Source organism: Chrysemys picta, chromosome 11, assembly GCF_011386835.1.
Source record: "Chrysemys picta bellii isolate R12L10 chromosome 11, ASM1138683v2, whole genome shotgun sequence".
NCBI classification, from domain to species: Eukaryota; Metazoa; Chordata; order Testudines; family Emydidae; genus Chrysemys; species Chrysemys picta.
Genome location: NC_088801.1, coordinates 76,321,838 through 76,346,610, shown reverse-complemented (window position 1 = coordinate 76,346,610; position 24,773 = coordinate 76,321,838). Strand labels below are relative to the sequence as shown.

At 59.8% G+C, this 24,773-nt stretch overlaps 2 protein-coding genes across 10 annotated transcripts in view; one reads left to right on the top strand and one right to left on the bottom strand.

Moving 5' to 3' along the window:
• The window catches only part of SLC19A1 (solute carrier family 19 member 1), a 35,195-nt gene extending 27,950 nt beyond the window's left edge, over positions 1–7,245 (top strand). For all 3 annotated transcript variants that reach the window (XM_005282635.5, XM_065562231.1, XM_005282638.5), the window contains 3 exons: positions 2,142–2,334; positions 3,480–3,621; positions 5,242–7,245. In XM_005282635.5, the coding sequence (XP_005282692.2) occupies positions 2,142–2,334; positions 3,480–3,621; positions 5,242–5,430 (524 nt within the window). In that variant the 3' untranslated portion in view covers positions 5,431–7,245. The remainder of the gene's footprint in view (positions 1–2,141; positions 2,335–3,479; positions 3,622–5,241) is intronic.
• A 2,573-nt stretch (positions 7,246–9,818) lies between these two features.
• Positions 9,819–24,773, bottom strand: part of COL18A1 (collagen type XVIII alpha 1 chain) — a 253,004-nt gene continuing 238,049 nt past the window's right edge. For 6 of the 7 annotated variants that reach the window (XM_065562229.1, XM_065562230.1, XM_065562228.1 and 3 more), the window contains 13 exons: positions 24,708–24,773; positions 23,573–23,615; positions 22,197–22,259; positions 20,752–20,795; positions 19,995–20,117; positions 19,502–19,646; positions 19,262–19,341; positions 17,461–17,589; positions 15,507–15,542; positions 15,129–15,401; positions 14,212–14,409; positions 13,507–13,622; positions 9,819–11,728 (listed from right to left, as the gene is read on the bottom strand). In XM_065562229.1, the coding sequence (XP_065418301.1) occupies positions 11,515–11,728; positions 13,507–13,622; positions 14,212–14,409; positions 15,129–15,401; positions 15,507–15,542; positions 17,461–17,589; positions 19,262–19,341; positions 19,502–19,646; positions 19,995–20,117; positions 20,752–20,795; positions 22,197–22,259; positions 23,573–23,615; positions 24,708–24,773 (1,530 nt within the window). In that variant the 3' untranslated portion in view covers positions 9,819–11,514. The remainder of the gene's footprint in view (positions 11,729–13,506; positions 13,623–14,211; positions 14,410–15,128; positions 15,402–15,506; positions 15,543–17,460; positions 17,590–19,261; positions 19,342–19,501; positions 19,647–19,994; positions 20,118–20,751; positions 20,796–22,196; positions 22,260–23,572; positions 23,616–24,707) is intronic. The other variant, XR_010591666.1, reaches the window with a different exon arrangement.

Below are 24,773 nucleotides of genomic sequence, written 5' to 3'. Positions count from 1 at the left end.
CACGGCCCTGTCTGCCTCCGGGGGTCCCCCCTCGCTCCCCTGCGCTGCGTGGTGTCCAAGGGGGTCTCCGTGGGCTTGTGTAGCGCTACCCAGCAGGAAGAGAGAGGGAAGGGCTCTGGAGGCCAAGGGGATTACGAGGCATGAGACAGAGGGAAGGGCTCTGGAGGCCAAGGGGATTACGAGGCATGAGCCCCACACTTGGCATGCCCTGAGCTAGGCACTAATTCCCCAGGAATGCGCCGCATGTGACCTCGCTGGGCTTTTCTGAAACAAAAGCTGCTCCGCACAGGGGATTAGCTCCCAGCTGGATGCGAGTCGCGGTTCACAGTCTGCCGCCCTTGCAAAGCCGCTGCAATGCGTGGCCCAGCACGGCGCGTTTCTGCACAAGGCAGGCCCCTGCTGGAATGGGAGCGGGCAGGGTCCAGGAGTCCCAGCTGGGCAAAGCTGCACTAGTTTAACTGCACCGGGAGTGTCAGATGGCCTAGCGAATGAGATGCCAACCCGTGTGGGTGCTCCGATTTGGGTTTAAGTTCATTGACATAAACTAGACCCCAAATTTAACCCCAAATCAGTGTCCACCCAAGGGCTTTGCGCCCATTTAACTAAACGAGTTTGCCGTCTCCCCTGTTGTTCCATGGGTGCAGCTTTCCCATGTAGCCACGGGCTGGGTGCAGGAGCACGCAGAGCATCTGGCTGCACTGGGCCTGTCCCCAGACTGGAGAGCTTAGCCTCCATTTTCATGAGCACTGAACTCACTGTTGAATTTTGCAGCACGGAAGCTGTCTGACCTGTTGCACTCAGCCGATGAATGCATGGCTTAGCAGCCTGGAGTGAGCGGGGAAGGGGGGCACGCCCTGAGTCAGTCTCACAGCTCCCGCTGTAGCCAGAGCTCTGGGGCTGTATCACAGTTGGTTCTGGAGGGTGCAGAGGTAAAGCTGGGCCTGTACACGCAGCAGCAGGTTGGGAAAGCACTTAGCCAGGGAGCGTCCCTAGCCACTGACCGTCCTCCCAGGGACTCTCTCTGAGTTAAAACTCCTGGGCTTGCAATAGCTCACACCTGTTACCCGCATGATACTTGGGCCATGCACCCCATAGGACCCATCTGGACGCTGCAGGGGGCTGAGGTGGCTGTGTGGTGCTCCCGAGGGGTGCCCCGGGTTGTGAGAGACCTCACCACCACCTGCCCTGAGCAGGAAGCAGTCTTGTCTGTGTCTGTATAGCTCTGCTCCCTGAAACCTCCAGCCCGTGGCCACAGACAAGCACTGACTACCAGGTCTCTGCACACTCACCCCCTCTGTTGCGGCTAGTGACAGACACACAGCAAGCCCTGAGTCCTCAGTGCGCTCCCTGCAGCATGCAGCCCGTCACTGCCACGCTCAGAAATGACCAGGTGAGCTGTCCCCGAAGAGACAGTGTGCGCACAGCTTGACTGGCACAGCTCAGGGTCAGGCCTTCAGAACAACACAGCACTGAGATCTAGTCACAGTGACAACACAGCACTGAGATCTAGTCACAGTGACAACACACGCAAGTTTATTTACGAAGATTAAGCTTTAAGAGCAATGGTAATAAGAACACCAGGTTATGTGTAAAACAAAGGGGATAACGCGTCTTAGAGTCTAAACTTCACTCTGTCAGGCTAAACTCCTTGTCTACAGCGACTTCTCACCCCGAGCAACCGCCCCGCAGCACCATCCCACATGTCCCGCTAGTATGCTCAGTGACGGATGAGCCAGGGGTCCTTTTCCCTCCCTCTGACAGGCCAGTAACCCTTGGAGATGCCCCTTCTGAAGTGCAGCCCCTCATAAAGCTCTTCTCCCCCATTGCTTGTCCTCGGGTGAGCTCCCCCTTGCTTTCACGTCAGCTTGAAGGGCAGAGCCAGGGCTGGGAGGGCAGAGCCACGGCAGAGTGACTGTGAATGCCCTGGGACTGGTGCTCATTCGCTGGGGCAGACGGGGCTGTGAGTGGTGAGCTTACCAAGGCCCAGCTGCACTCATCCGTTCCTTGCATGCTGCCATCTGCGTGTGGCCCTGGCTTACGTCCTGTCACCACTGCACCAAGTGCAGCCAGGCAGGCTCCTGCCGCGGGCACGGGCCCTACCCTGCGGGCAGCCTTTAGTCACTGAGGCCTTGTCTCCCCAGGTGCCATCACTGCCTTCGCGGCGGGCTATGTGAAGATCCGCTGGGCGCGGTGGTCGGAACTGGTGATTGGCGGCGTGACGGCATTCCAGGCGGGGCTGCTCTTGCTGATGAGCACCACCAGCAACATCTGGCTCTGCTACGGGGCCTACATCCTGTTCAGGGGCTCCTACCAGTTCCTGGTCCCCATAGCCATGTGAGTTGGGGTGTCTCGCTCTGCTGGGTCCCCCACGAGTAACACGGACGCAGCTGGACGCCAGGGCAGCCACTCCCCCAGCGGGTGAGCTGGTATCGGAGGGCAGAGAACGTGTGCTGCAGTGAAGGATTGGCGACTGGCCCTGAGCTGCGCCTGGTGGCTGGGCTCCCCCTCCACCAAGGAGACAGGGCCCATGCAGCCGGGGCTTTCCAGTGGGGCACCTCAGCCCACACCCAGGGAGGCCTGCTGGCCCTTGCTCTCCACGTTGGCGCAGTGCCTAGTGGGGCTGGGTGGCATGGGGTTTGTGTGAGTTGTAGGTGGGACCGTTTCCAGTGATGTACATCCCAACCCCCTGGCCCTTGACTGGTGCAGGTCACTGCTGTGCTTGCATGGCACCTGCCTTCTCCAGCCCCTTACGGGTGTGGGCACAGCAGCACCACTCCCTTCAGCCCAAAGCACACTGGAACTGGAGCCTGCAGGAGCCCCAGGCCTGCAGCACTCCCTCAGCACAGCCTCTAGGGCTTAGATGGGCCCAAACTGCCCTGGTGTGGAGTGGGCAGGTCTGCCGCCCCGAAGGCTGAAGCGGCAGAGGGAAGCCCACTGGTGACACTGGGCCACGGGCACTGCACATTCAGACGCAGTGCTGGCCTCTGCCAGCCTAAGGCAGGAGGTGGGCATGCTAGGAACTGTGTGTGGCGTATTTCCTCTGGGCCTGGGGGTGGGATTTTGGGAGGTGCTGAGTGAGCGCATCCTCTCAGACTCAGGGCCCCTTGAGCGCTCCTGTAACCAGGCGTTTGGTAACTCCCACCCTGTGCCTCTCATAGAGATCCCAATGGATCGCACAGGCCCTAGCCAGGAACTCCTACCCCTGCTCTATGAACCACAGCTCGGCCGTGAGCAGCTGGGAGAACAGCCAGCCGGCAAGACAGCTTGCAGGGCAGCGCGCTGTCAGAGCACAGGCAGACGGACATGTCACATGCACATGGGGACGGATCTCCTCGGCCGGGCCAGAGTCAGCTGGTGTAGCCCCCGCAGGTTCAGGCAGGGGCAGGGCGATAGTGGCACTGGCCGAGGAGCTGGCTGTACGTTTGCTGTCAGACAGACGCAGACGCTGAGTGACTGCTTTCTTCTCGCTTTGACGGCAGTTTCCAGATTGCCACCTCCCTCTCCAAAGAGCTCTGTGCCCTGGTGTTTGGCGTGAACACCTTCTTTGCCACCGTCCTGAAGACCATCATCACCATGATCATATCAGACAAGCGGGGCCTGGGCCTTTCCGTGCATCCGCAGGTAAGGGGCCTGCGCAGCTTCCCCTGGGCCGCCAGTGGGGAGCCACTTGGGAGGCCGAGTGGGTCGGATTGGCCCAGGCCGAGAAACCTATGGCAGGGCTGTTTGGTGGTTGGGCAGGGTAAGGGAAACTGCCCACAGCCATGAAAGTAGCCCCTGGGTGGGCAGGGCAGGGGTGTGACTAGTGGTCTGTATTGCTGGCATGGTTTGCCATCTGGCCCTGCCCTGGCTGGTTATTGTGCCCACCCTAGACCCATATCATGTTGAAACCCCTTTTGCACTTGAGCTGGCCCCTGCCAGATGGTGCTGCAGGCCCAGTTAGCGCATGACAACGTTAGCCTGGCTTCCTCCCTGCCCCTTCCCCACTGTTAGGGAAGCGCCTGCTACAAGCTCAGCTGCAAACAGCCCCCCCCCCCCCCCCGAGTGTGCATTCAGGGCTGACGTACGCACAGCGGCATTCAGGGAGTGGTTGAGTCAGCCCTAGAGCCCCAGCAAAGCCTTTGAAACTGCCTCGAACCCAGTGTGCAGCGGGACCAGCCCTGGCTGGCTTGGACGGGGAGTGGCTCACACTTTGCCCGTGGAGCCAGGTCTGTGCCTCTCTGCTGCTCACTTTCCCAAATGGGAGCCGAGCCCGAAGGCTGCCGAGTTCCCCAAGCCCTGGGAAATGAACATGTGCTTAGGAGCAACTCACTGGGGAAATGGCTGATGGGCAAATATAGCAGCCTGCCTAGTAGGGGGCTGGTAGGAGGTTGGTGGCTGGACAGGGGCAAAGTTAAGGTTGTTTGGGCCAATTTAACGGTGTCCCTGTCATAGAGCCACCTGGAGCACCCTCTTGTGACAGGCCATGGCATGACTAGTGTGCCTGCCTCAGTTTCCTTCTCAGGTAACACAAGGACTCTACACTAGGCTGTCTTGCCTGGGTAGTACCCCTCCTTGGGGCTGGTTTGTTACAAAAACCTTGTGCACATTTTCCAAAACATAACTCCCCAAACGGTCTAGTTATCAGTCCCGTGTATGTAGTCCTTAAAATCCCATGACATGACACCCCCACATATCACACGCCAGCATCTTCTGCCGCACCTGGGCTCCTCTTGTGTCCTTCAGCTGGAGTGCAACTCTGCTCTTCCCAGCAGGCCCCAAAGCCTTGGCGGTCAAAGATGGGGGTTGCACTCTAGCTTCTCATCCTTGCCAGTAAAGCATCCCTCACTGCCCTCAGCCCACTCCCTGCTCCCCTGGGTCCAGCCTTCAGCGTGGGGACAGGGCCAGCCTTAGGGAAAATGGTGCCCTGGGTGAAATTGTATATTGGTGCCCCTGCCTCGGCTGCCTCCCCTGGCCCCCACATTGCCCCTGGCTCCCGCTGCCTCCCCCCATTGCCCCAAGCTCCCTTCCGCTCCTCCAAGCCCCAGTGCAGCTGTGCCCCCCCCATCACACAGCAGTTATCAGGGAGCTAAGTGGCTACCTGCTGCTGGGTACAGAAAGTGCAGGGGGGGGTCAGCCCTGTCCCCAGCTGCCATTAACCCCTTGGTGCCAGCCAGCAAGGCAGGGCAGCACTGGCTGACTGAGGGGGGGCAGGCTGTAGGTTTAACCTGGGCTCTGGTGTCATGTGCTCTCTCTCCCCTTCAGTTCTATGTGTACTTCGCCTACTTCACACTGCTGGCAGTGGTGTACCTGGGGGCAGCGGTGTGCGTGGCCGTGACGCACCGCCGGCGCAAGGTGCCGCAGGAGCCGGCGTTCGCCAAGGAGCTCGGAAGCCCTGCTGAGGAGGCACCAGGGAAGGAGAGGAGCTTGGAGCCGGGCAGTGTGCACATCTGAGTGCATCTGGGAGAGGAGACCTGAGGGAGTGGCCTGTGTGCCCACCCCAGCCCATCACAGTCCCAGGGAATGGCTGGCCACGGTCCTCTCACCTTCCTCACAGTGTCAATGTGCACCTGAGAAAGCAAGGAGCGCAGGCCAGGGTGAGGCTGCAGTCCTAGCCTAGCTTGTAGGGGCCACCAATCCCCAGGGCTGTGCGCACCCTTGGTCCCCAGACTGCTACTGCTGGCAGAGCTGCCGCTCCCGCCCGCTCCCATCACAGCCTCAGTGCCGGCAGAAGCCGCACCGTGCAAACCCCAGTGTTAAGAACGGCCTTTGAGGACAGAATGGTGCAAACCCGGAGATCCCATCCCAGCGCCAGGCCTGGCCCCAGGGCTGCTGCTTTGAGTGACACGGCTCCATTACTGACGCGGTTCCTGGGCTGGGTTTTCCCAATAGACACTTGCGCGCGCACACACTCATTCGGGGTGACCTGTGCCCAGCGTACCAAACTCACCTTAGGCTCCTCCCAGAACATGAGGAAGGGACTACACCCGAGATGTTGCTAAGACAAGCCCTTGAGGCTCTTTTCTTTGCTTCTGGTGTCAGCCCTCACGGGTCCTGTGCTCCAGCTTTGCTCCACGCAGGCTAGACGTGTGCTCTTCGTAGTGAACGCTGAGTGTCCCGTGTAATCACCTGACTTCAGGCTCTGGGGCTTGGAGCACTTCACCCGATGCGTCCCCCCGCCAATGCACTGCTTCAGCAACTGTACAGCCACTGCTCCCCCGGGCCTCTCTGCACAAAGCATCTGACCCTCTGGCGTTGATTCTACGGCCGCACCAGGAGGGCCAACCAGGCCCTCCCCACACATGGCTCCGTAGCTTTACAGCATGGCCCGCAGAGCAGCCTTGCCCTGTACTACGGGGCTGGAAAGTCTTTGCACTAACCCGGGGCCTTGTGGCATAACTGTGGCCCATACTTCATACAGCCAGGGAGGTTCGACCCAAGCGGGACCGTGGTTGGCTCGCCTTGCCCAAGGTGGGGCTGGGCTGTATCACTGGGCTGGGCTGAGAGGGGCAGGTGAGCTGTGACCTCCTGCCTGGCTCACATCAGCTGACTGTAACAGATTGTGGCGGGGGGAAGGCGGCTGTAAGTGCGGGTAGGCATCTGGCAGCCCTTTCTAGCCCAACATGGAGCTAGGGGGGGCCCATTCCTGCCCTCAGCCGCTGTGCTCCTCTTGGGTCTGCAGCCTGCACCGTGGTGCAGCGGTGGCTACTGGGGCCATAACCCTTGTGTGCTGGAGAGTGGCACACAGCAGCCTGTGCCCTGATGGGCAGTGCTGCTGCTCACACCCACGTGCTGCCCTCTGGGCACATGGCCAGGAGCAGATACCCCGCTGTGACAATCTGCTGGGGCGCCCCGCCTTGTGCGTGATAGCGTTACCCTTCCCCTCCCCCCCAGCCTCAGCCAGGGAGCGTTTTAATCCTGCTAAGCTGCGTTCCAGCTCCCGGCCACGCCAGCAAACGCCTCAGGGCTCTGCCAATCTAAACCGTGCCTTAAACTGTGAACCCCCCAACTCCCGAATTCCCCAGCAACATCTCCCAGCAGCGGCCAGCCCCCTAACTGCACACGCTTACACAGTAGTAAGGTTTTTTTGTTGCTTTAAAGAGCCAATCCACAGCCTGCTAGCTTCAGAGGGGCGGCTGTACCCACCCTTCCATTAGTGCACCCCCTTGGCTCATCCTGAATGTCAACCACGTTTAGTAACAAACTGTCCTAGGGCTAAGTGCTACCACGTGTCGAATAAAGCTAGACGGGGGTTACATGCAAACAAAAGTAAAACGACGCTGCGCCGCCTGAAACCTGATTGACCAATGAGACTTTGCAAGAGGCTGGTCCAGCATGGCTGGCCAGGCTCCCAGCCAGGACCTGCACAGAGGGCAAAATGCTTGGGCCCAACATGGCAGGCTGCGGATGGCGCCCAAAGGTCAGTGACCCTGTGCCAAGAGGCTGCCAGGTTCCTGTTGATTTGTATGTAACACTTCCAGTCCCTAATGCTCCATTTACACTGGACACAGGTAGGTGGCTGCCTTCCCGCCAGCCTGGGAGAAAAACCCGTTTCACGCTGTGTTTGGTCTGCCTTGGCTACTCGTTGTTCGTATGTGTCAAAGGCCTCAGCCAGCGTTACTATAGACATTACACTGCCCTTACTCACCAGTGTGCCACAGGCATTCAGAAGAGAGACACGGGAATGTACAATCAGTCAATTCACTTCTGGGTCAGACCCTGGGCTGGATGCCCAGTGAACCATTGAAATGTAGTTTTTGCAGTGTAGCCCTAGAGGCTGGCTCCCTGTCACCTGCTGTGGGTAGATGCCATGCTGGCTGGGTCCCTTAGTGGCAACTGCCCCTGCATTGGTCCTTCCTGCTGCCGGGCTGGTCAGATAAGCCCATGCCCGGGGCAGGCCTGACGAGCACAGCAAATCACTAGGCCTCTCTGTCATACCCGCCCACCTCATGTCACTGGGCCCAGGCACTGCTGAGCCCCTGGGCTTGTGTGGCCAGCAGCCCCCACTCAGGCCTGGCGCAGCGCAGGACAGTGTCCTAGCAGGGGGGCTTTGAGGGCCTCAGCTCTGTTGCTTCGCTGGTCCTGTGTAAAGTGCTGCCTGGGTGCAGGGCTAGGCTCCATGTCCCACCCTCCCCCACACCCGTGATGGGATGCTGGCTGACAAGGCCCTGCCTGGCTCCCGCCCCTATCCCCAGTGTGCATTGCTGGCCACACCGGAGAGGGCAGCTGGCAACCAGTGCCTGGTACCAGCTGAACTCTGAGCCAGCTGCCAGCAGTCAAGGGCCCTGGGGGCCGGACATAGGTCAGGGCATCCCAGGAGCCTGCTTGCAGCCTGGACTCTACCCCGGCCCCCCAACAGAGCCCCTGCACACCATCTTGCCTGGCTCGGTCAGCGCAGGCCCCATGTGCGATTGCTCCAGCCCCAGGGCACCATCAGTCCCAGTACACAAGGGCAGGCTCGGGGGGTCACCCCGATGAAAAAGGAATCAACTCCCTGCTCATCTAGTCCCCCCTCCCCCAAAGGAGGCCCTTTCCTCAGAACAGCTCCAGCCCTGTTCTCTGCCCACCACCTCCTGCTCCCTCCCAGCGGCACATTCACCCAGCCCGCTGGGCCCCAGCCCCCGTGGCTAGGAGGCACCAGGCACTGCCAGGATCCATCACCCTCTTTGGGATTTCAGGGCCTGCCTTTAGCTCCCAGGGGTTCAGCTAGTCACTTTCCTAACCCAGGCTGGACAATTGCTGCAGCCTGGTGTGTGAGACTGCGGCACCACGGCACTGGGGGCTCAGGGCTCCATCTGGCACCGCAGCACTAGGGACATGGGCGCTCTGTCCAGCACTGCAATGCTAGGGATGCAGCGGCCTGGGGCTCTGTCCAGTACCGCAGTGCTAGGGGCATCTGACCCACAGCCCGGGGGCCTGGGACTCCATCCGGCACCGTGCTACCTGTGCCTGGCACCCAAAAGGGGAAGCAGCGAGCTGGTGCGGGGCTGGATTTCACACCAACACTGATTGTGCTAGGCCTGTGCTCGGTAGTTAGTGACACTTCACCTTCCCATGGGGAGTGCCACAGCTGGGGCTGGGGCCTCACTGCCACCCCTTGGGTAACTTGTTTCCCTCAGCCTGTGACCATGGAGCTGGGGAATGCACAGCAGATCGGGGCAGCGACGCCAATGCTACGTGGATGCTGGGCTCTTCCCCCAGCCAGCCCCAGAGCCCAGCCAGCGTTCCACCTGCACTGCACAGCCCCGCCCCGGGGGTCTCAGCTGCCCAGGCATTCACACGGCACAAGAAACCCCAAGACGGACAGCTGCTAGTCCCGGCTGGTCTGGGGAGGGACGGGACTTTCTCTCCCTCTGCATGGGCAGGGTCAGCTGCAGGAAGCTCCACAACTGCTCTGACTCCACAGCCCACCCTCACTTCTGCGCTGCCTTCAGCGCTGGGCTCCCAGCCAGCCAGGTCCCAGCCCCGAGAGTGGCCACTGCAGGGGAAGAGGAAATCCCTCCCCAGCCCGGCCAGCCCAGCCCAGCCGCTGGAGTCCGGCATGTGATAGGAGCCCCACTCCCCTAAACAGCCAGATTTCATGGCCTGTGATGTGTTTTTCACAGGCGTGAACTTGGTAGGGCCCTAATGGTGACAGATTCTGGAAGGGATAGTAAATCTGTCTCAGCCAGACTCCAACAGAAACCGGAATGAGACCCTGCACAAGATCTGCTCCATGCAGGTGTTCCTCTGACCTTCCACTTGGAGGAAGCCACAGTTCAGCTGTCTGCGTTTCTTAAGGGCTAGCTCCGTGCATTCACAGCCGTACATCTCTCTTCACAGCCAAATGACTTGACTGGGAGTACAAGAGGAGACTTTCCTTTATTCAGTGCCTTTAGAAAACGGTTTAAAGAACACAACTGACAAAAAAACAAAAATCCACAGGCTTTAAATTGCATTAATTACACAAATACAGTAGACAATAAGAAACAGGAATTGTGTGACTTGCACAGCCTTTATGGTAATTTCAGTACAATAAGAAGCTAGTTAAAAATGTAGCACCTCAGATTTTCAAAACTGATTAAAAAATCCTTTCGACATTAGTGCTTCCCAAGTATGGTACACGAGGAGCATAGAAGTGTGTGGAAGGCTTCTGGCTTTGAGGCGGGACGTTCTCCTGGAGCTGATGCTCAGCTGCAGTATGGGACCTTAAATCCCACACCCAGACGTTCTCCTGACATTCAAACTTGCCTGTCATGGGCTGGGCTCCCTCTGGAAGTCAGGTTTTATGGCAGCAAAGAAGAGTCTCCACCCCATAATGCTCATGGAGGTCACAAAACCTCCTGGCCCTGACACCCAGTATTGCTAGAACAGGTACTTTTTAATCTGCCCTCTGGTACTCAAGGAAATGCCCCTTCCCCCCACCCCCAAGCAAAGGAGAGTACACTCCTTCCCCTCATCAGCGCATGCATTGCTCTCCCTTGTCCCTAACCAGAGTAAGGCACATGTTGGCCAGGGTTTGGTGTGGATCGGCTGAGCTAGCCAGGGGAGGTGTGGGGAGGGCACCCCCCCTCAGCTAGCCAGTGTCCTGCAATGGGGAAGGCACTGCACAGAACCGTTGGGGCGGGGATTTGGCCTCCATTTGACTTTCCTCTTATAACTAACCCGTTTGGTTCTTCCAACAAGGAAATGACTCTGCTTTCAAAGGACAGCCCCCCCGCCCGGCAGCTCCTGAAGTACTACCCCCAACAGCTTACCCATGCCATGGGGGGAACCCACTTCTCGCCACCCACTGTGGGAAGCAGGGCTCCACCAGCAGGAACCCCACTGCCAGCTGAGAGGCACCTGGGGCTGGGGGCCTGGTCCCACTCCAGCTCCCATGGAACAGACGGAGGAAGGGAGGCGAAGCCAGGGGCTATCAGACCAAGCTGAGGGGGAAGCCAACCTGCAGACAGGGACTCAGCTAGAGACTCAGGGCCTTTCACCCAGCTGAGCCCCTGCAGGGTGCACAGCCAGCGACAGACAGTAAGCCCTGGGATGTCACAGACTGAGCAGTAGAGCTGAGCTGGTGACAGCCTGCACTGCTCCGGCTGCTAACGAGGCCAGAGTGCTGCCCAGCTGGGGCCGTCACCCACCCCACAGCACAAGGACTGGCCGTGCAGCCAGCTCTCCCGCTGGGCCTCCCCGTCTCAGCAAAGAGCATCTCATGCTCCGGCACCCCGCGTGGGGACCACGGGGCCCTCCCTGTGATGACTGTCCTAGCAAGGGGGAAAACAGGGAACCAAGGAGAGTTCACCCAAGCATACAACTAACCTGGTTAAATATGAGGGGGATTAAAAGAGAAAGACCCACTGCGTGTACACCGGAGACGAGGAGATGGCCAGTACAGCCAGCCGGCTCAGCCCTCCAGATGCCGGCCAGCACCGGGCTGGCGTTTCAAACTAACTCAACACTCTTTGGCTTTTCATCTGCTTCTCTGGGAATGGCTGTGTGAAGGGGGAAGCGGCTGCCCCGTTGGGGTCCCTCCTCTCTGTGCGCCGAGGCGCGGGCGGGGGCAGGTCACTTTTTGGAAGAGGTCATGAAGCTGTTCTCAATACACAGGACGATGAAGGTGTTCTGGCAGCTGCTCACCTTCTGCTCCAGGAGCTTGCCCGAGGCCAGCGAGGAGGCTTGGCCTGTCACCACGCCATCGTCCGTCCTCCATGTCTCGCAGTAGCTCTCTGTGAGCCGGTGGCCCTTGGCGTCAGAGCCGTGCCAGATATTCTTCTGAGGCCTGCAACACAAGGCAACAACTCACTGCCAAGCCCATGGGCACGAGCAACGGCTGGAGTGGCACGGTTTGCCAAGAGACCCCCCCCAACCAACCCCTGGCCTCCTGTAAGGGGTCGGACTCACCCCTGTGGCGCCTCCTGTTGGTCATCTGGGGAATCAGCTCAATCCAGCCTCTGGAGAGCCCTCTGCAGGCCGGTGATCCACCCTGTCCTCTGCTGGCTCCCGTGTCCCTCCCAGGACCCCAGTGCCCCTTGCTCTGGGTGCTGCCCCCTGGCAATACCCACACACGCTAGGTCTCCCCTCCCAGGGGAACTCCCACCCACTAACCCCACCTCACCTCAGGATAAGGCTACTGCCAGTCACCATCTAGCCCCACACCCGTGGCAGACTGCAGTATCAGCCACTCATCACAGGCAAGGTTGGGTTTGGACCTGCTGCCTTGGCCTAGCCCTGGGCTGCCCTCTGCAACCCCCAGTACCCCTTGGCCCAATGCTAGGCCGCAGCCTGGGGCTTTCCAAGCTGGAGCTCCCCAGCTCCTCAGCCTGTCCCCAGCCCTGCTCCACTCAGGTACTCTGTCTTAGCTCCCTGCAGCCAGGCCCATCTCTCTCTGAAGGCAGAGAGAGAGAGAGACTGTCTGAGCTCCTGGCTCCCTGCCTTTATAGGGCCAGCTGAGTCTGTTTGGGGCGTGGCCCCAGCTGCAGCCACTTCCCCCGAATCAGCTCAGCCTTCTCCCAGGGCTGTTTCAGGCCCTTTGAGGCAGGAGCCGGTGTCCACCCCGCTACACCTCCCTTGCAGGAGCAGCAGGCTAGGCCAGCACTACCAGTGCTCCCTCCCTGCAGCTTCCTGGGTGGTAATGAAACACAAAACCCCATGATGACCACGACTGTGTGGAGGGGGGACGGGATCAAACCTGCCCTGGGGAGGGAGGCTGGAAAACCAGAGTTCCAGAGCAGCCCAGAACGGAGACCCCCTGCTCAGCGTGCGTCACTCGTTCGCATGGAGCCCCCATCACATCCAACCCCCCAGGACAGCGACCTGGCAAATCCCTCCATTCCCACAAACAAAGCCAAGATAGGCCCTGAGGAATGCGGCCCGGTGAGCTCCCTCAGCCTGGCAGTTCTCCCACACAGAGGGGAGCCTGGCTGGACAAGGCCGTGCTAGCCAGGCAGGAAGGCTGGCCCTGAGTTCACGTGGCCCTGTTTGAGCCAGGAAGACTGAGGCACTAGCAAGAGAACTCACAACACCCAGACCAAGGAGATCCGCTCCCTCACTCTTCTTTGCCCCTGTTACCGGTTGCTGCTGGTTACACAAAGGTTCTGCCCCCCTGCCCAGCTTGGTGACTGCGGGCACCTCGCAGGAATCATCTCCCCCCGGCTAGCTATCACGGCTCTGCTTCCCCACACGCAGGGCAGATCCGGGGAGCAACATGCAGTCCGAGCCTGTGGGAACTGGGCCCAGAACCACCTAGCACACAGGCTAAGTGCAGTACCTGACACTGCACTTAGCCAGGAGGTGGCCTTGTGCCCAGCACCTGCCCTGGGAGGCTAACAAGCCATTCTCACATGCACTGTTCCTACAGCAGACAGATCATTCCTGGCAGAGCCAGCAGCTTCTCGCCATGGCATTTACTTGCCTCACGTGATGCTGGCTGGGAATCATGAAACCCCGTCCCCTTCAATGCCAGCCTGAAAGGGCCCCCTGTGCCATGGGGACCCAGCAGCTGCACAGCAATGGGTCACTCCCTGCAGCGGCAGGAGGCAGCCGTTCTGGGACACCTACCACGCAGAGTCTCTCAGGACATCTCTTCCGTCGAACGAGAGGATGCGAACACCAGCTCGGAACTGAGCCTCTGTGCCCGAGAACAGCGCCTCCCAGTTGTTAAACAGCACTTCATCCTTTGGGAGGAAAAGCTAGTCACAGCACTGCAGCAATAGTGTCTGCCGGGAAAGCGCATGCGACAAGCCAACCAGAGCCCCGCTCCCCGCGAGGGATGCGTGGGAGCCCAGCCTCTCCGGCACTCAGCAGAGACGGCCGTCAGGAAGCGGGGCTGCCCATGGGTTGCACGAGGCTCCCATGCTTCCTGAGAGGTGCTAAGTGCCCCAATCCCCATCTACCATCGTGGGCGCTCGGCGCCACTTGTCGAATCAGGCCCTGTGCCCCAGGTGACGGGTGCACCAAGCGCTGACGGTGGGCTTGCTGCACTGAGCACGGCAGCACTCGCGTCTGCAGCATGCGTCGCTTGCACACTGGCCTGTGCTTGTGGAGGTCTGGGCTCAAATCCTGACTGGGGCACATATGCAGTGGGGCTGGCACTCCCACACATGCGCTGCCTGCACCAAACTGCCCCAGGGCTCAGCAGCATTGCCGGCCCCCAGCAGTGGGGGCAGAGCTGGAGAACAGAAGTGCAGTCCACCTTTGCCAGAGGCCCGTGCTCCAGCCAGCCTTTCCGAGCGCTAACAGGCTGTGTACGATCCCACTGCGTACCTGGAGGTTGACGATGGGCACTCCGCTCCGGTCGGCCCTGCGCACAATGCTGTACAGGTCTTGCAGCCGGGAGGACAGGAAGGCTCGGAACGTGCCCGTCAGCCCGACTGCCCGGGCCTGCTGGAAGCACTGGAAGTCAGCTCCACGGATGCCACGCATGCTGCCGCTCAGCGGGGCATTCAGCGCCACCAGGTGGAGCTGGAACGAGAAGACAAACAGGACCCGACGTGCTGTGGCCAGTGGCCATCGGTATCTTGCCCTCACCCACAGAGCCGCTGCCCCCACCCACCAGTCGTGTCCTCCCAGCGCCATGCAGAGACTGCCGCAGATGGGGAGCAGGCAACAGTGACTGCTCCGGGGACAGCTCCTCCAGAGGTCACCTCCTCCAATGCTACCAGCAGCATCTGTGCAGCATGCTCCCACGGATATCCTTGGTGTGCCCAGCCAGGAATGGCGGCACCCCCAGAACCAGCCCAGTGCTGTAGCGTCCCTGCCCCTCCCCACGCTCTCCTGCCAGCCAACGTGCTATCTGCCTGACAGGGATCACGGCTGGCGGGCTCCGAGCAGCCATTTGGTCTCGGGGCAGGGCTGGCAGGCTGGGCACAGTGCTGGAAGAAGGGGTGCGGGTGGGGATTAGGGGCATGGTAGAACTGAGCATGACCCTTGGCTTTAGCGCGTGCTCTCAGCCTGAGTGCATGTGACTGCACACCCCAGGGGGCCGTTTCCTCTCACTCTTCCCAGGGACACCCCACCCCAGTCTCTGACAGGTTGGGCCCAGCGGCCTCGTTCCATACACCGCCTGTGTTGTGCTGCAGTAGGTTGGCTTAGGGCACTAACTCCTCGGGCTGCGCACAGCTCTGCTCTCGCTCGGCGGGGGCAGCAGCCGGGTGGGGCAGCTGTGGCTGGGCAGTACTCACGGCGGGTTGGAAGTCAGGATGCCTATGAATGGCAGAGGGGGTGCTCTCCCCCCGGCGATTTGGGGAGAAGCTGTCCAATGGCTCTTGCTGGGGCTGGGCGCCGTGGGGCGAGTGGTCGGGGAGGCGGTGGTGGTTGGCGATGCTGTCGTCCGCTCGCCAGGGCCGGGCTGTGGAGGAGGGGTTGTGCTCTCGGCGCGGGTGCAGGAAGCCGGAGGAGGCAGTGCCGCCGTGCGAGTAGTGGACACTTGGCGGCTTGTCGTACACTTCGTTGTCCTGTCGTGAGAGAGCGCGATGCTCACTGCCCAGCCGGAGGACAGATCCCTGGCCCCGTGGGCCTGAGCGCAGCGCTCTCGCGGGGAGAAAGAAGGGCTCACTTACCAGCCCGGGGCTGGAGATGGAAGTGTGTTCCTCCAGCTGAAACAAAGCAAGGAGGCTCAATTACTCTCTGGCCAGGTAGAGCCCGGGTCCAGACTCCAGGGACAGCCACACCAAACCAGTGAGAACAGTCAGGAAAGGAAAAGATTTTGGGGGCCATTCCAAAGCAGCTGGCAGGCAACTGTGGCCCGCGGGCTGCCCAGTGACCACCCCCGTGTCAGAGAGCGCCAGGCTCTGTGGAGGAGCAAGGGGCAGGCAGCATGCTTCACCACAGACCGGCCAGGGCCAACCCCCCCCTCGAGCCTGCGCCAGAAATCCCACGCGTGGGGCTACAGCTCAGCATGTGGGGAGTGTCCCTGTGGAGGGGAGGTCCCTGAGCATGCGGGGCATGTGGGGGGGGATTCCCAGTGCGGCGGGTGTCCCTGAGCATGCGGGGCATGTGGGGGGGAGATTCCCAGTGCGGCGGGTGTCCCTGAGCGGGTGGGGTGTGGGGGGGATTCCCAGTGGTGGGGGGTTGTCCCTGAGTGGGTGGGGCATGTGTGTGTGGGGATTCCCAGTGCGCCGGCTGTCCCTTGGCGGGTGTGGTGTGGGGGGGGAGATTCCCAGTAGTAGGGGGTGTCCCTGAGTGGGTGGGGCGTGTGTGTGTGGGGATTCCCAGTGCGCCGGCTGTCCCTGGGCGGGTGCGGTGTGGGGGGGAGATTCCCAGTAGTGGGGGGTGTCCCTGGGCGGGTGGGGTGTGGGAGGGATTCCCAGTAGTGGGGGGTGTCCCTGAGCGGGTGGGAGGCCAGACTCCCAGAGCTGGAAGGCAGAAGAGGCTGCCAGTGCTTATAGCAAGCAGCATCTGGGGCTGTGAGTGGCCCAGCAGGGCCAGGGGCGTGACTCCAGCAGGAGCGACCGGAAAGGGGAGCTGGTGGTGCTGGTATGCTGCGGGACGATAGAGGGCTTCTGAAGAGCAGAGAGAAGAATTCTGCCAGCCCCACAGCCGGGCAGCGTTCCAGCACTGTGATGATCCAACCCATGCTTCCCTCCCAGTGCCGGCTTGGGAACAACGTCTGCCTCGCCCGCAGCCCAGAGGCGCCAGAACCGGCCCACCAGCCTGGACAGGGCCCCCGCCATCCCCACTTCCCAGCCAAGAGAGCCAGATGAGTTTGCTCAGAGGACCTGGCGTGGGCACCCCCCACACTAGCTGTGTGTCATTAATCCCCAAGGGACAGGACTGGGGGTGCCCTTCTCGCCAACGGCTCTGGCAAACCAAGCCTGGAAGCAGCGGCGGCACTAAATCCAACCTGCCCTCCCCATCAAACTGCCCCGGCCCCCACACGCTGGTGCAGGGAGCGCCAGGAGAGCCCCATGCATGGGAAATGGCCCCTGTGCTGTTTGCTCCCCTTGGCACACAGAACAGGCACTGCTAGGCTTGGTTTCTGGGGCTCTTCCCTGGAAGTGGCAGCCCCAAAGACCTACGTGTCAGTCTCGTGCTCAGCCTGGCTCAGCCTGTCAGCAGAGAATGGCCAGGGCTCTTCTCATCACCATTCTGCCCAGCTCGCAGTGTGACCCTGCATTGTTTATACAGGAGCTCGACGGTCAGAGGTCTTCACATCTCGCCTCTGCCCATGGCTGGACTGGCACCAGGCCCAGCTCCTGCTGCTGGAAATGCCCAGGAGGCCTCTGTGCGTTCAGAGCAGGCTGCAGGGTTGGACTCGTAGGCCCTGATCCTGACAAGAGACACGTGCTCAACCATATCCACTGTGGCTCTCTCTCTGCCCTCCACAGGGCTGCTCGTAGGGCATGTGCTGTGCAGGACTGGGGCCTTTGCCTGGCAGCGCCAGGTGCACAGGCCTGGTCCTGGCTGGGCCCTGGCACACCTGCAGTGCTCTGCAGACAGATCTCGACGCAGGCATGTACATAACAGCCTGTCCTCCCGTAACAACATCGTTCATCAGCCCCACCCTGTACTCACACGGACTCTCCGGAAGCCGCTCCGCACCCGGACGTACAGCTCTTCTCTGTCCTGTACGAAGATCAGCCAGCCCTCGGGCACCTCCTGAGCCGTGCTCAGCATGGACTGATACGCCGGCAGGATCCGCAGCTGCTGGGACACACCAGCGTCAGTGCAAAGGCACAGGGAAGGGCTGGGCTCAGCGACAGGAGAACCCTCCGCAGCCCAGCGCTGAGGTACGAGAGGGGCTGTCTCCTGCTGGCCCCGGGTGTGAGTGCAGCTATGCTGCACAGGGGCTTGGAGGAGAGGATGGAGAACGCCACGAAATGGGCTCTGACTGCACGGGGTTCAGCAGCAGAGGGCACGTGAGCACTGGCACGCTTAGTGCTCCGGCATCAAAGGGCTCCGAGATCAACCCTAATGGAGGCTGTCTGTTGGCTGCTGGGTGACTCCAGCCCTTTATACCCTGTGTTCTGGAATTGCCCCGGTGCATCAGCGAGCGCACTGGTGCTAGAGCAGGGCCCCGGCCAGCACAGCGGCCAGATGCTTTCGGGAACAGCGGGAAACTCCACTGGAGAATTCTGCCATCACCCGTCCCTGAGGAAGGCTCCTTCCTAACCTCAGGGATGTAGTGGCTGCTGTATCTCTTGGCATGAGAGTGGATTCCCCTTGTACACTTATTCTTGCCATGCTGCTATTCCTACAGTGGTCTAATCCTTTTCTCATCTCTGTCTCTCTAATATCTTGTAGCCCTGAGTTCCACAGGGTAATTCTGCCTCAAGTGAATGAATTTTATTTTGTCAGTTTAAGATTCGCTGCCCACCTCTCTTATTGGCTGTCTCCTTGTTTCGCTGAGGAGGGCCTCATGCCTCGCCTTCCCCATGCCACTGGTTTATAGCTAGTCACAACGACCCCTCGCCCCCCCGTCTCTGCTCTGCACTGAACAGCCCTGTCTGTCTCTTCCCACCTCTGAGTATTTCCCATGGCTCTACAGTTTCCACTGCTCTTCTCGGCAGAATGGCGGATACCTGCCTCTCACAACGGGCAGCGTGGCCTGCTGCAGGGAAGCGGGCTCTCGCTGGGACACAGGGTGGCACTGCAGAAGAAACACTCTTGCAGCCACGCTGCAGTCACACAGGAAGGACCCGCCGCCTCCCTAGATAAGCTGTGCCAAGGGTTGAGTCTCCTCACTGCTAAAAATCGGCCCTTCATTTCTCACTGCAGCTCCCAGGCAGGGGGGCTTCTAGACTGGAGAGCCCTCTGCGCTCACGAATCTCCCGGGGGTAGGCACTTACAGTCCCCGCCCCCGTCTCTTGGATAAACGCAGCGGGTCTGCGCAGATGCCCAGTGCCCTCAGCTCCATGCGCCCTACGGCATGGGGCTTTTGGTCCCCCGGTCTCTGCCGGTCCTTCCCACGTGTCTCTCCTCTTGACCGGCTGTCATGGATCACAGCCCAGCTCCCGCAGCGGGTATTGCTTGCTCTGCGCTCAGTGCCCATGCCCCAGGCAGCCCCCCGACCAGCCCAGCCAGCACTAAGCAGAGGGCACTGATTCTCTGATTAGTGCCACCCCTGGCAACCCTACGTACGGCCTGGCCTCTCCCGCTCCTCTGGGGCCCCCAAATGGATCCCGCTCTGCCCTTCACCCGGGATATTCCTCCTGGGGGAAGATCTCTGAACTCTCCTACTAGGGCTTGTGTCTGGGTCTTCCCACTGCACTGCCCCCACCCTCCCCGGGACTGCTGTCCCCTGCTGGGCAGTCCTGGGCACCCTGCTCACAGACCGCACACACCACCTGTCCCCTCCCCGCCTACCCTGCCTTACCCCGGAAGAGGTCAACGACCCGCTGGTCCCTGGAGGTCCCGGTGGCCCTGGCGGCCCAGGTGGGCCAGGGATGCTGACAGCTGGAAGGAAGAACAGGCTGGCACTCAGGGGGCTTTAGCATCTCAGGAACCAGGCAGGTCTCAGGCCTGGTGGGGGTGGGTGGGATGCAAGGGGCAGGAACACCTGGGGAGGCAGCGCGTGGGGAAGGGCACAGAGATGACTTCCTGGGCACATACTCACTTTGTCTGTGGGGTCCTGGAAAGGAGGGGGGCCCGGGAGGCCCAGGAGGCCCAGGGGGACCTTGCCGCCCCTCGTACCCAATGCCAGGGGGTCCCTGAGGCCCTGGGGGGCCAGGCAGGCCTCTAATGCTGTCCCCCTTGGGACCCTGGGGATGCACAAGGGAGAGTCTTCTTCAGGTTAAGACACACAACCACTCAACCCACCCCACACAGCACCCCAGCCCCTGCACCGCCCGCCCCCAGGATGCCGGGCGCTCGCTGGCCCCACTGGAACTGCTCCCTTGTGAGGCCTTTCTCCCTGGGTATTGGGCATCCGACTGGCTCTGTGGTCAGTCCCATCTGGCTCAGGGATCCCCCTGCCACGGGACATTGGCCCCTCCCTTTAGACATCCCCCTGGGGAGGGCCACAGTGCTGGCTGCCCCATCAAACTCTCCGTCACCCTGCCCAGGTGTGCCCACCCTAACCCCATCCCCTTGCAACAGGGGCACCTCACCGGAAGGCCAGGATAACCCTGAGGACCTGGAGGTCCAGAGACGCTTGATCCATACAGTCCTCCCTCGCTGGGCTCCCCCTTCTCTCCTTTCAGTCCAGGGTCCCCCCGATCTCCTTTTTCACCCTGCAGAAGGGGAATGACATTAGCCTGGGCTGCCCGATGTCGCCAACCCTATCGCCATCGTCCCCCTCCCCAGGGACAGGGTGTTGTGAACTCCTTCCCTCGCTCTGCTGCCTGCACAGGCCAGGACTGGATAAGCACAGCCCCGAGGGCAGGGGTGCTACGACATGTGCCCTGGAGGGCTGGGCAAAGGCTGTGCGGACTGTCCCTGCAGCGCCTGGATGGTGCATGCTCTGTGGGGACAGACAAGCAGAGCACGCCAGCTCCAGGAAGTTACCGGGACTGCCCTCTGCAGGGCGCCCGCGGGGTGCTCAGCCTCCGGCAGTGGCGAGCAGCTCACCAAAGGCCCGTTAACACACTGCACACAACGGCCAAGTGCCCTTAACACACGGTGCCACCTGGATATTCAGGGACGCTGAGTGCGGGCTTCACTTCCGCGGGTCACAGCTCTGGAGCTGGGCGCTTGAGCCACGCCAGCCTTGCCCCGCAGCCACAGCACAACGGGCTCTGCGCGTGCAGCGACAGCAGGGGATGCCCCCTGTGACTCCTGCCAAGGCTCCGTGTGCTCCTAATGTCCTCAATGGCAGCAATCCCGCTGAGTCCCAGGGGCAGCCCCACATCTGGGTGACGCACTTACCCGGAAGGTGGAACCAAATTCGTTGAGATCATAGGGGAACTGGCCTGCGAAGAGACAGGAACAGAGTCAAGAGTGGCTAGTGGGCGACAGCTGAGGGTCCTGGTACATTTCCTGCCGGACTCTCCCCGTTGCTTCGTCTCCAGACAGCTACCAATGGCTCACCACGCCGGGCTGGGGTGACTAGTGCCAACCGCAAGGGCCTTCTAACCCGTTAATAGAACATGATTAAGGTGCACAGTCAAGCACCCTGCAGGTAGGAAAGCCTGGAATTAAGGCTGCCCGTGGGAACATGACTCAGCCCTTTGTGTGCATTGGGATATAGTCTTTCATGACATGATGGCATGCTATTGTTTCCTCAGAACCAGTGCACAGGTGGGACGGTGCTCCCTGATGAGCAGCTATTCCACATTTTGTTTTCTTTTCATTCTTCAGGCCTTATTTACTGCCCCCTGTTCAAACCCTGCTCTGAATCCAAATTATTCATTTCCTCATGAGCTTTTCTATGCAGCTCATCACTACGGTATCCGAGTGCTTTACAAACACACTGAATTTATCCTCTCCCACTCAGCTCACATTGTGCTGTATTATCCCCATTTTACAGATGGGCAACTGCAGCACAAAGAGATTATGGTCAAAAGTATCCACTAATTTGGGGTGTCCAGTTTCAGACACCTGGGCATCGTACAGCACAGCTCCCACTGACTTCAGTCACAACTGTGAGCACTCAGCACTTTTGCTAGGTCCTCTGTCAGAAGGCCTAAGTTCGGGTCTTCTGCGTTGCTTTGACTGACATAAGGGAGGCCACCCAGGCCTATTTCTCCACATAAGCAAACCAAACTTTCATGGGTGGTCACTATTAAGTGACTTGCCCAGCATCACAGAGGAACTCTGTGGCAGAGGCAGGGATAGAATCCAGTTTTCCAGGGCAGCATTCAACTGCCTTCCTCACAAGATGATCATTTCTCTGCCAGCCCTGCCTCATTCATGGCACACCTTCCACTTCTGCAACAATTGAGGCAGGTCCTACAGACAACACCCTCCTTCACTGCACACCCCTGATGCCTCCTCAGAGCAAGTCTGTCCTGAACAAGGCAGGGAACATAGAGTTCACAGCTCCTAAGCTCAGCCACCCATGTCTCTTTGCTGAGACTGCCAAATGGTGTGATTTCATAGAATATCAGGGTTGGAAGGGACCTCAGGAGGTCATCTAGTCCAACCCCCTGCTCAAAGCAGGGCCAATCCCCAAACAGATTTTTACCCCAGTTCCCTAAACAGCCCTCTCAAGGATTGAACTCACAACCCTGGGTTTAGCAGGCCAATGCTCAAACCACCGAGCTATCCCTCCCCCCGGTCAGCATGGTCTTGCACACACGTCACTGCGGAGCCATGAGGCAGGACCAAGTCCAGTGCAGTGCAGATGGAAGATCAGGGATGTGCTCACTTACCTGGGGGTCCGGGGGTGCCTGTCTCGCCTCGTTCACCCTTTTGTCCTGGGGCACCCTGGTAGCCTGACAAACGAAAGCACCGGCATTAGTCTAACACTGCTCAGGCAATGGTGAAGTAGGAGGAGAGAGGCCGGAACCACAGTAGCTTTTAACTGCACCCACCACATGCACAGGGCGAAGGGTGGCATGCCTGGAGTAAATGCAGGCAAATGCTGATGGTAAGTGCGCTTGAACACCGGAAGGCAGCACACACCCGCACAAACAGCTCCCAGCAGAGGTGTGGGGGACTGCACAGCCCCTGCCTCGCGGGGTGACACTACTTGGCCATATGCTAAAGCAACCATGCTGCACATTTCTACTGGCCAGCAAGAGATATGAAAACAAAATAGTCCCCTCCTGAGCTCTGGAAGAGGCAGAGTGGTTCACATGTACAGTCAACTCCCCAGGCAGCGAGAGGCACAACTGGGCAATGGAGTCAAAGAACAGAGCTCTGGTGGGGTCCAAGTGCTAATGCAGAAGACACACATGCTGGAAATGGGCTTCCTAGCTTCTTCCCGCCCAAACCAGAAGGTAATGGCAGGATCTCTCACCCCACAAGAGCCATAGCCCTCCACTGGGAGCCAGCAGCAACAATCTGCATCTAACTAGCATTATCCCTAATAGTGAGCAAGGGTGTGCTAGGCAGCTCCCCAGCCAGACCAACCATGGGCAGGAGCTTACCAAGTCATGTTAGTCAGGCCCTACTGGGCGGGTAAGATGCCATAGCCAGGGGAGAGATACAGCCATCAGATCCTGGGTTACTCAGGAAGTAGGGTTTGTGGAAAACTTTCCATCAAAACTGTTTTCGATGGAAACCTGGGTTTCTGAGGTCATGAAAGCTTTTGCAGAAAGTGTCTGCATGCCATGGAAAATGTCAACTTCTCATCAAAACCCCCAAATGCATGAAAACTGGCATCTGAAATATTTCAACTTGGATATTTCAGTTTCATCTCTTCACTGAAAAGCTGAGATTTCCATTATAATGAAGGATTTGTTCCTCTTTGTAGGACCAGCTCCGTTCCTTGCCCAGCCTAATCAGTGAAGGTTACAGCATGGCACAACACAGTAACGAAGGGCTCCATTATCCCGTAGCCAGCGTAGACTTCCCATAGCACCCAGCACTGTAGAATCCAGGACAAGGGCAGCCAGGCATTACAAACAAGCCCCCGGTTTGTAGGTCTCCTGCTTGGGGCTTTCTAAAACCCCACCCTTCCTCAGGGCCATGCTAAGATCTCCAAAGCCATTCAGGGCCGCACCATCACAAAAGGTTCATTGGAAAAGCTCTGATTTCTTTCCCCCGTTGCTGCAGAAAGCTCCAGCACTAGCATCATCCTTACCAGGCAATCCTGGAGGGCCGGGAGGGCCCGACTCACTAAATGCCTGAAAAGACAGAAATAGCATCGCTTTAAAACAAAGCGCACTTCCCAGGCATTCTGCCCCGCTGCCCCAGGGCTGGCACGTTCTACAGCCAAGGTCTCCCCAATGATGCGATGTTAGACCACGTGCGAAGCATGTGCACAGAACCTCCCCTCTTGCTGGGACTCTCCCTGCCAGCAAGCAGTGCTCACTGGTTCCTCTGTGTTTCCCAATGCAGACGTGCTGTGACACTAACCATCCACCTCATTAGCGAGCGCCATGATCGCTGGGAGTGGGCACAAGGCCACATGCTCCATCCGATAAAGTCCAAGATCCTGCCACCTGCACAGTCCCACATACTGCGCGCAGTCCTGGTGAAGTCAGTGGGCTGTGGGGCTGCCTAGTGTGTGGGGGTCAGAATCTGGGCCTAGATTTCACTGTTGGACTTCAGAACAGGGTTGGGTATTTGCTTACTCTGGGTTTAGGACTGCATGGTGCCTGCAAGGCTAAATCAATGACAGACTGGCATGAACGGGCACTGCCCAGCCCCGCACAGCCCCTGACCAACCCAACCCTGGGGAAGGCTTTGCTCAGCCGCTAAAGGGGATGGCAGGCTCCATGCTCCCATCACCCTGTTGCTGGGCAGGCACGGGGGGTGCGTGGCTGGTCCTGGTTTCTAGGTGGATTTATCCTGAAGTTGTTGAGCAAGACAGAGAAATAAATGGGAGCTCCTGGGCCCCAGGACATGCAACTCACTGCTGTGGGGAGCTGGGCGCGGCACCGTCCGCACAGTGCTTTGGGAAAGAGGCTCTTTCTCCGGCTGGACGATAACGCGAGACAAGCTAGCTATCGGGCATGTGTGCAGCACGCGCTCAGACTGTCACCCTTCAACAGCTCCGAGCGCACTGCCCGTTAGCCACCCTTCCCAGCTGTGCTCATGGGATAAGTGCTCCTGGACATGCCCGCCTGGTGAAAGCACCCCTCTGTGCCCATCCGCGTGGGTACCACCAAGCAAATAGGGGGCGGTAAACAGCGGGAACTCTTTTCATGGCCCTGGCCATTATGTGACCCCTACCCCAGAGCATGGCGTGATGACGTGCCAGGACTGTTACTTACGTTATTGTCGTAGACGGACACTACACTGCCAGGGGCGCCTGGGGGTCCCGGGGGACCTGGGGGACC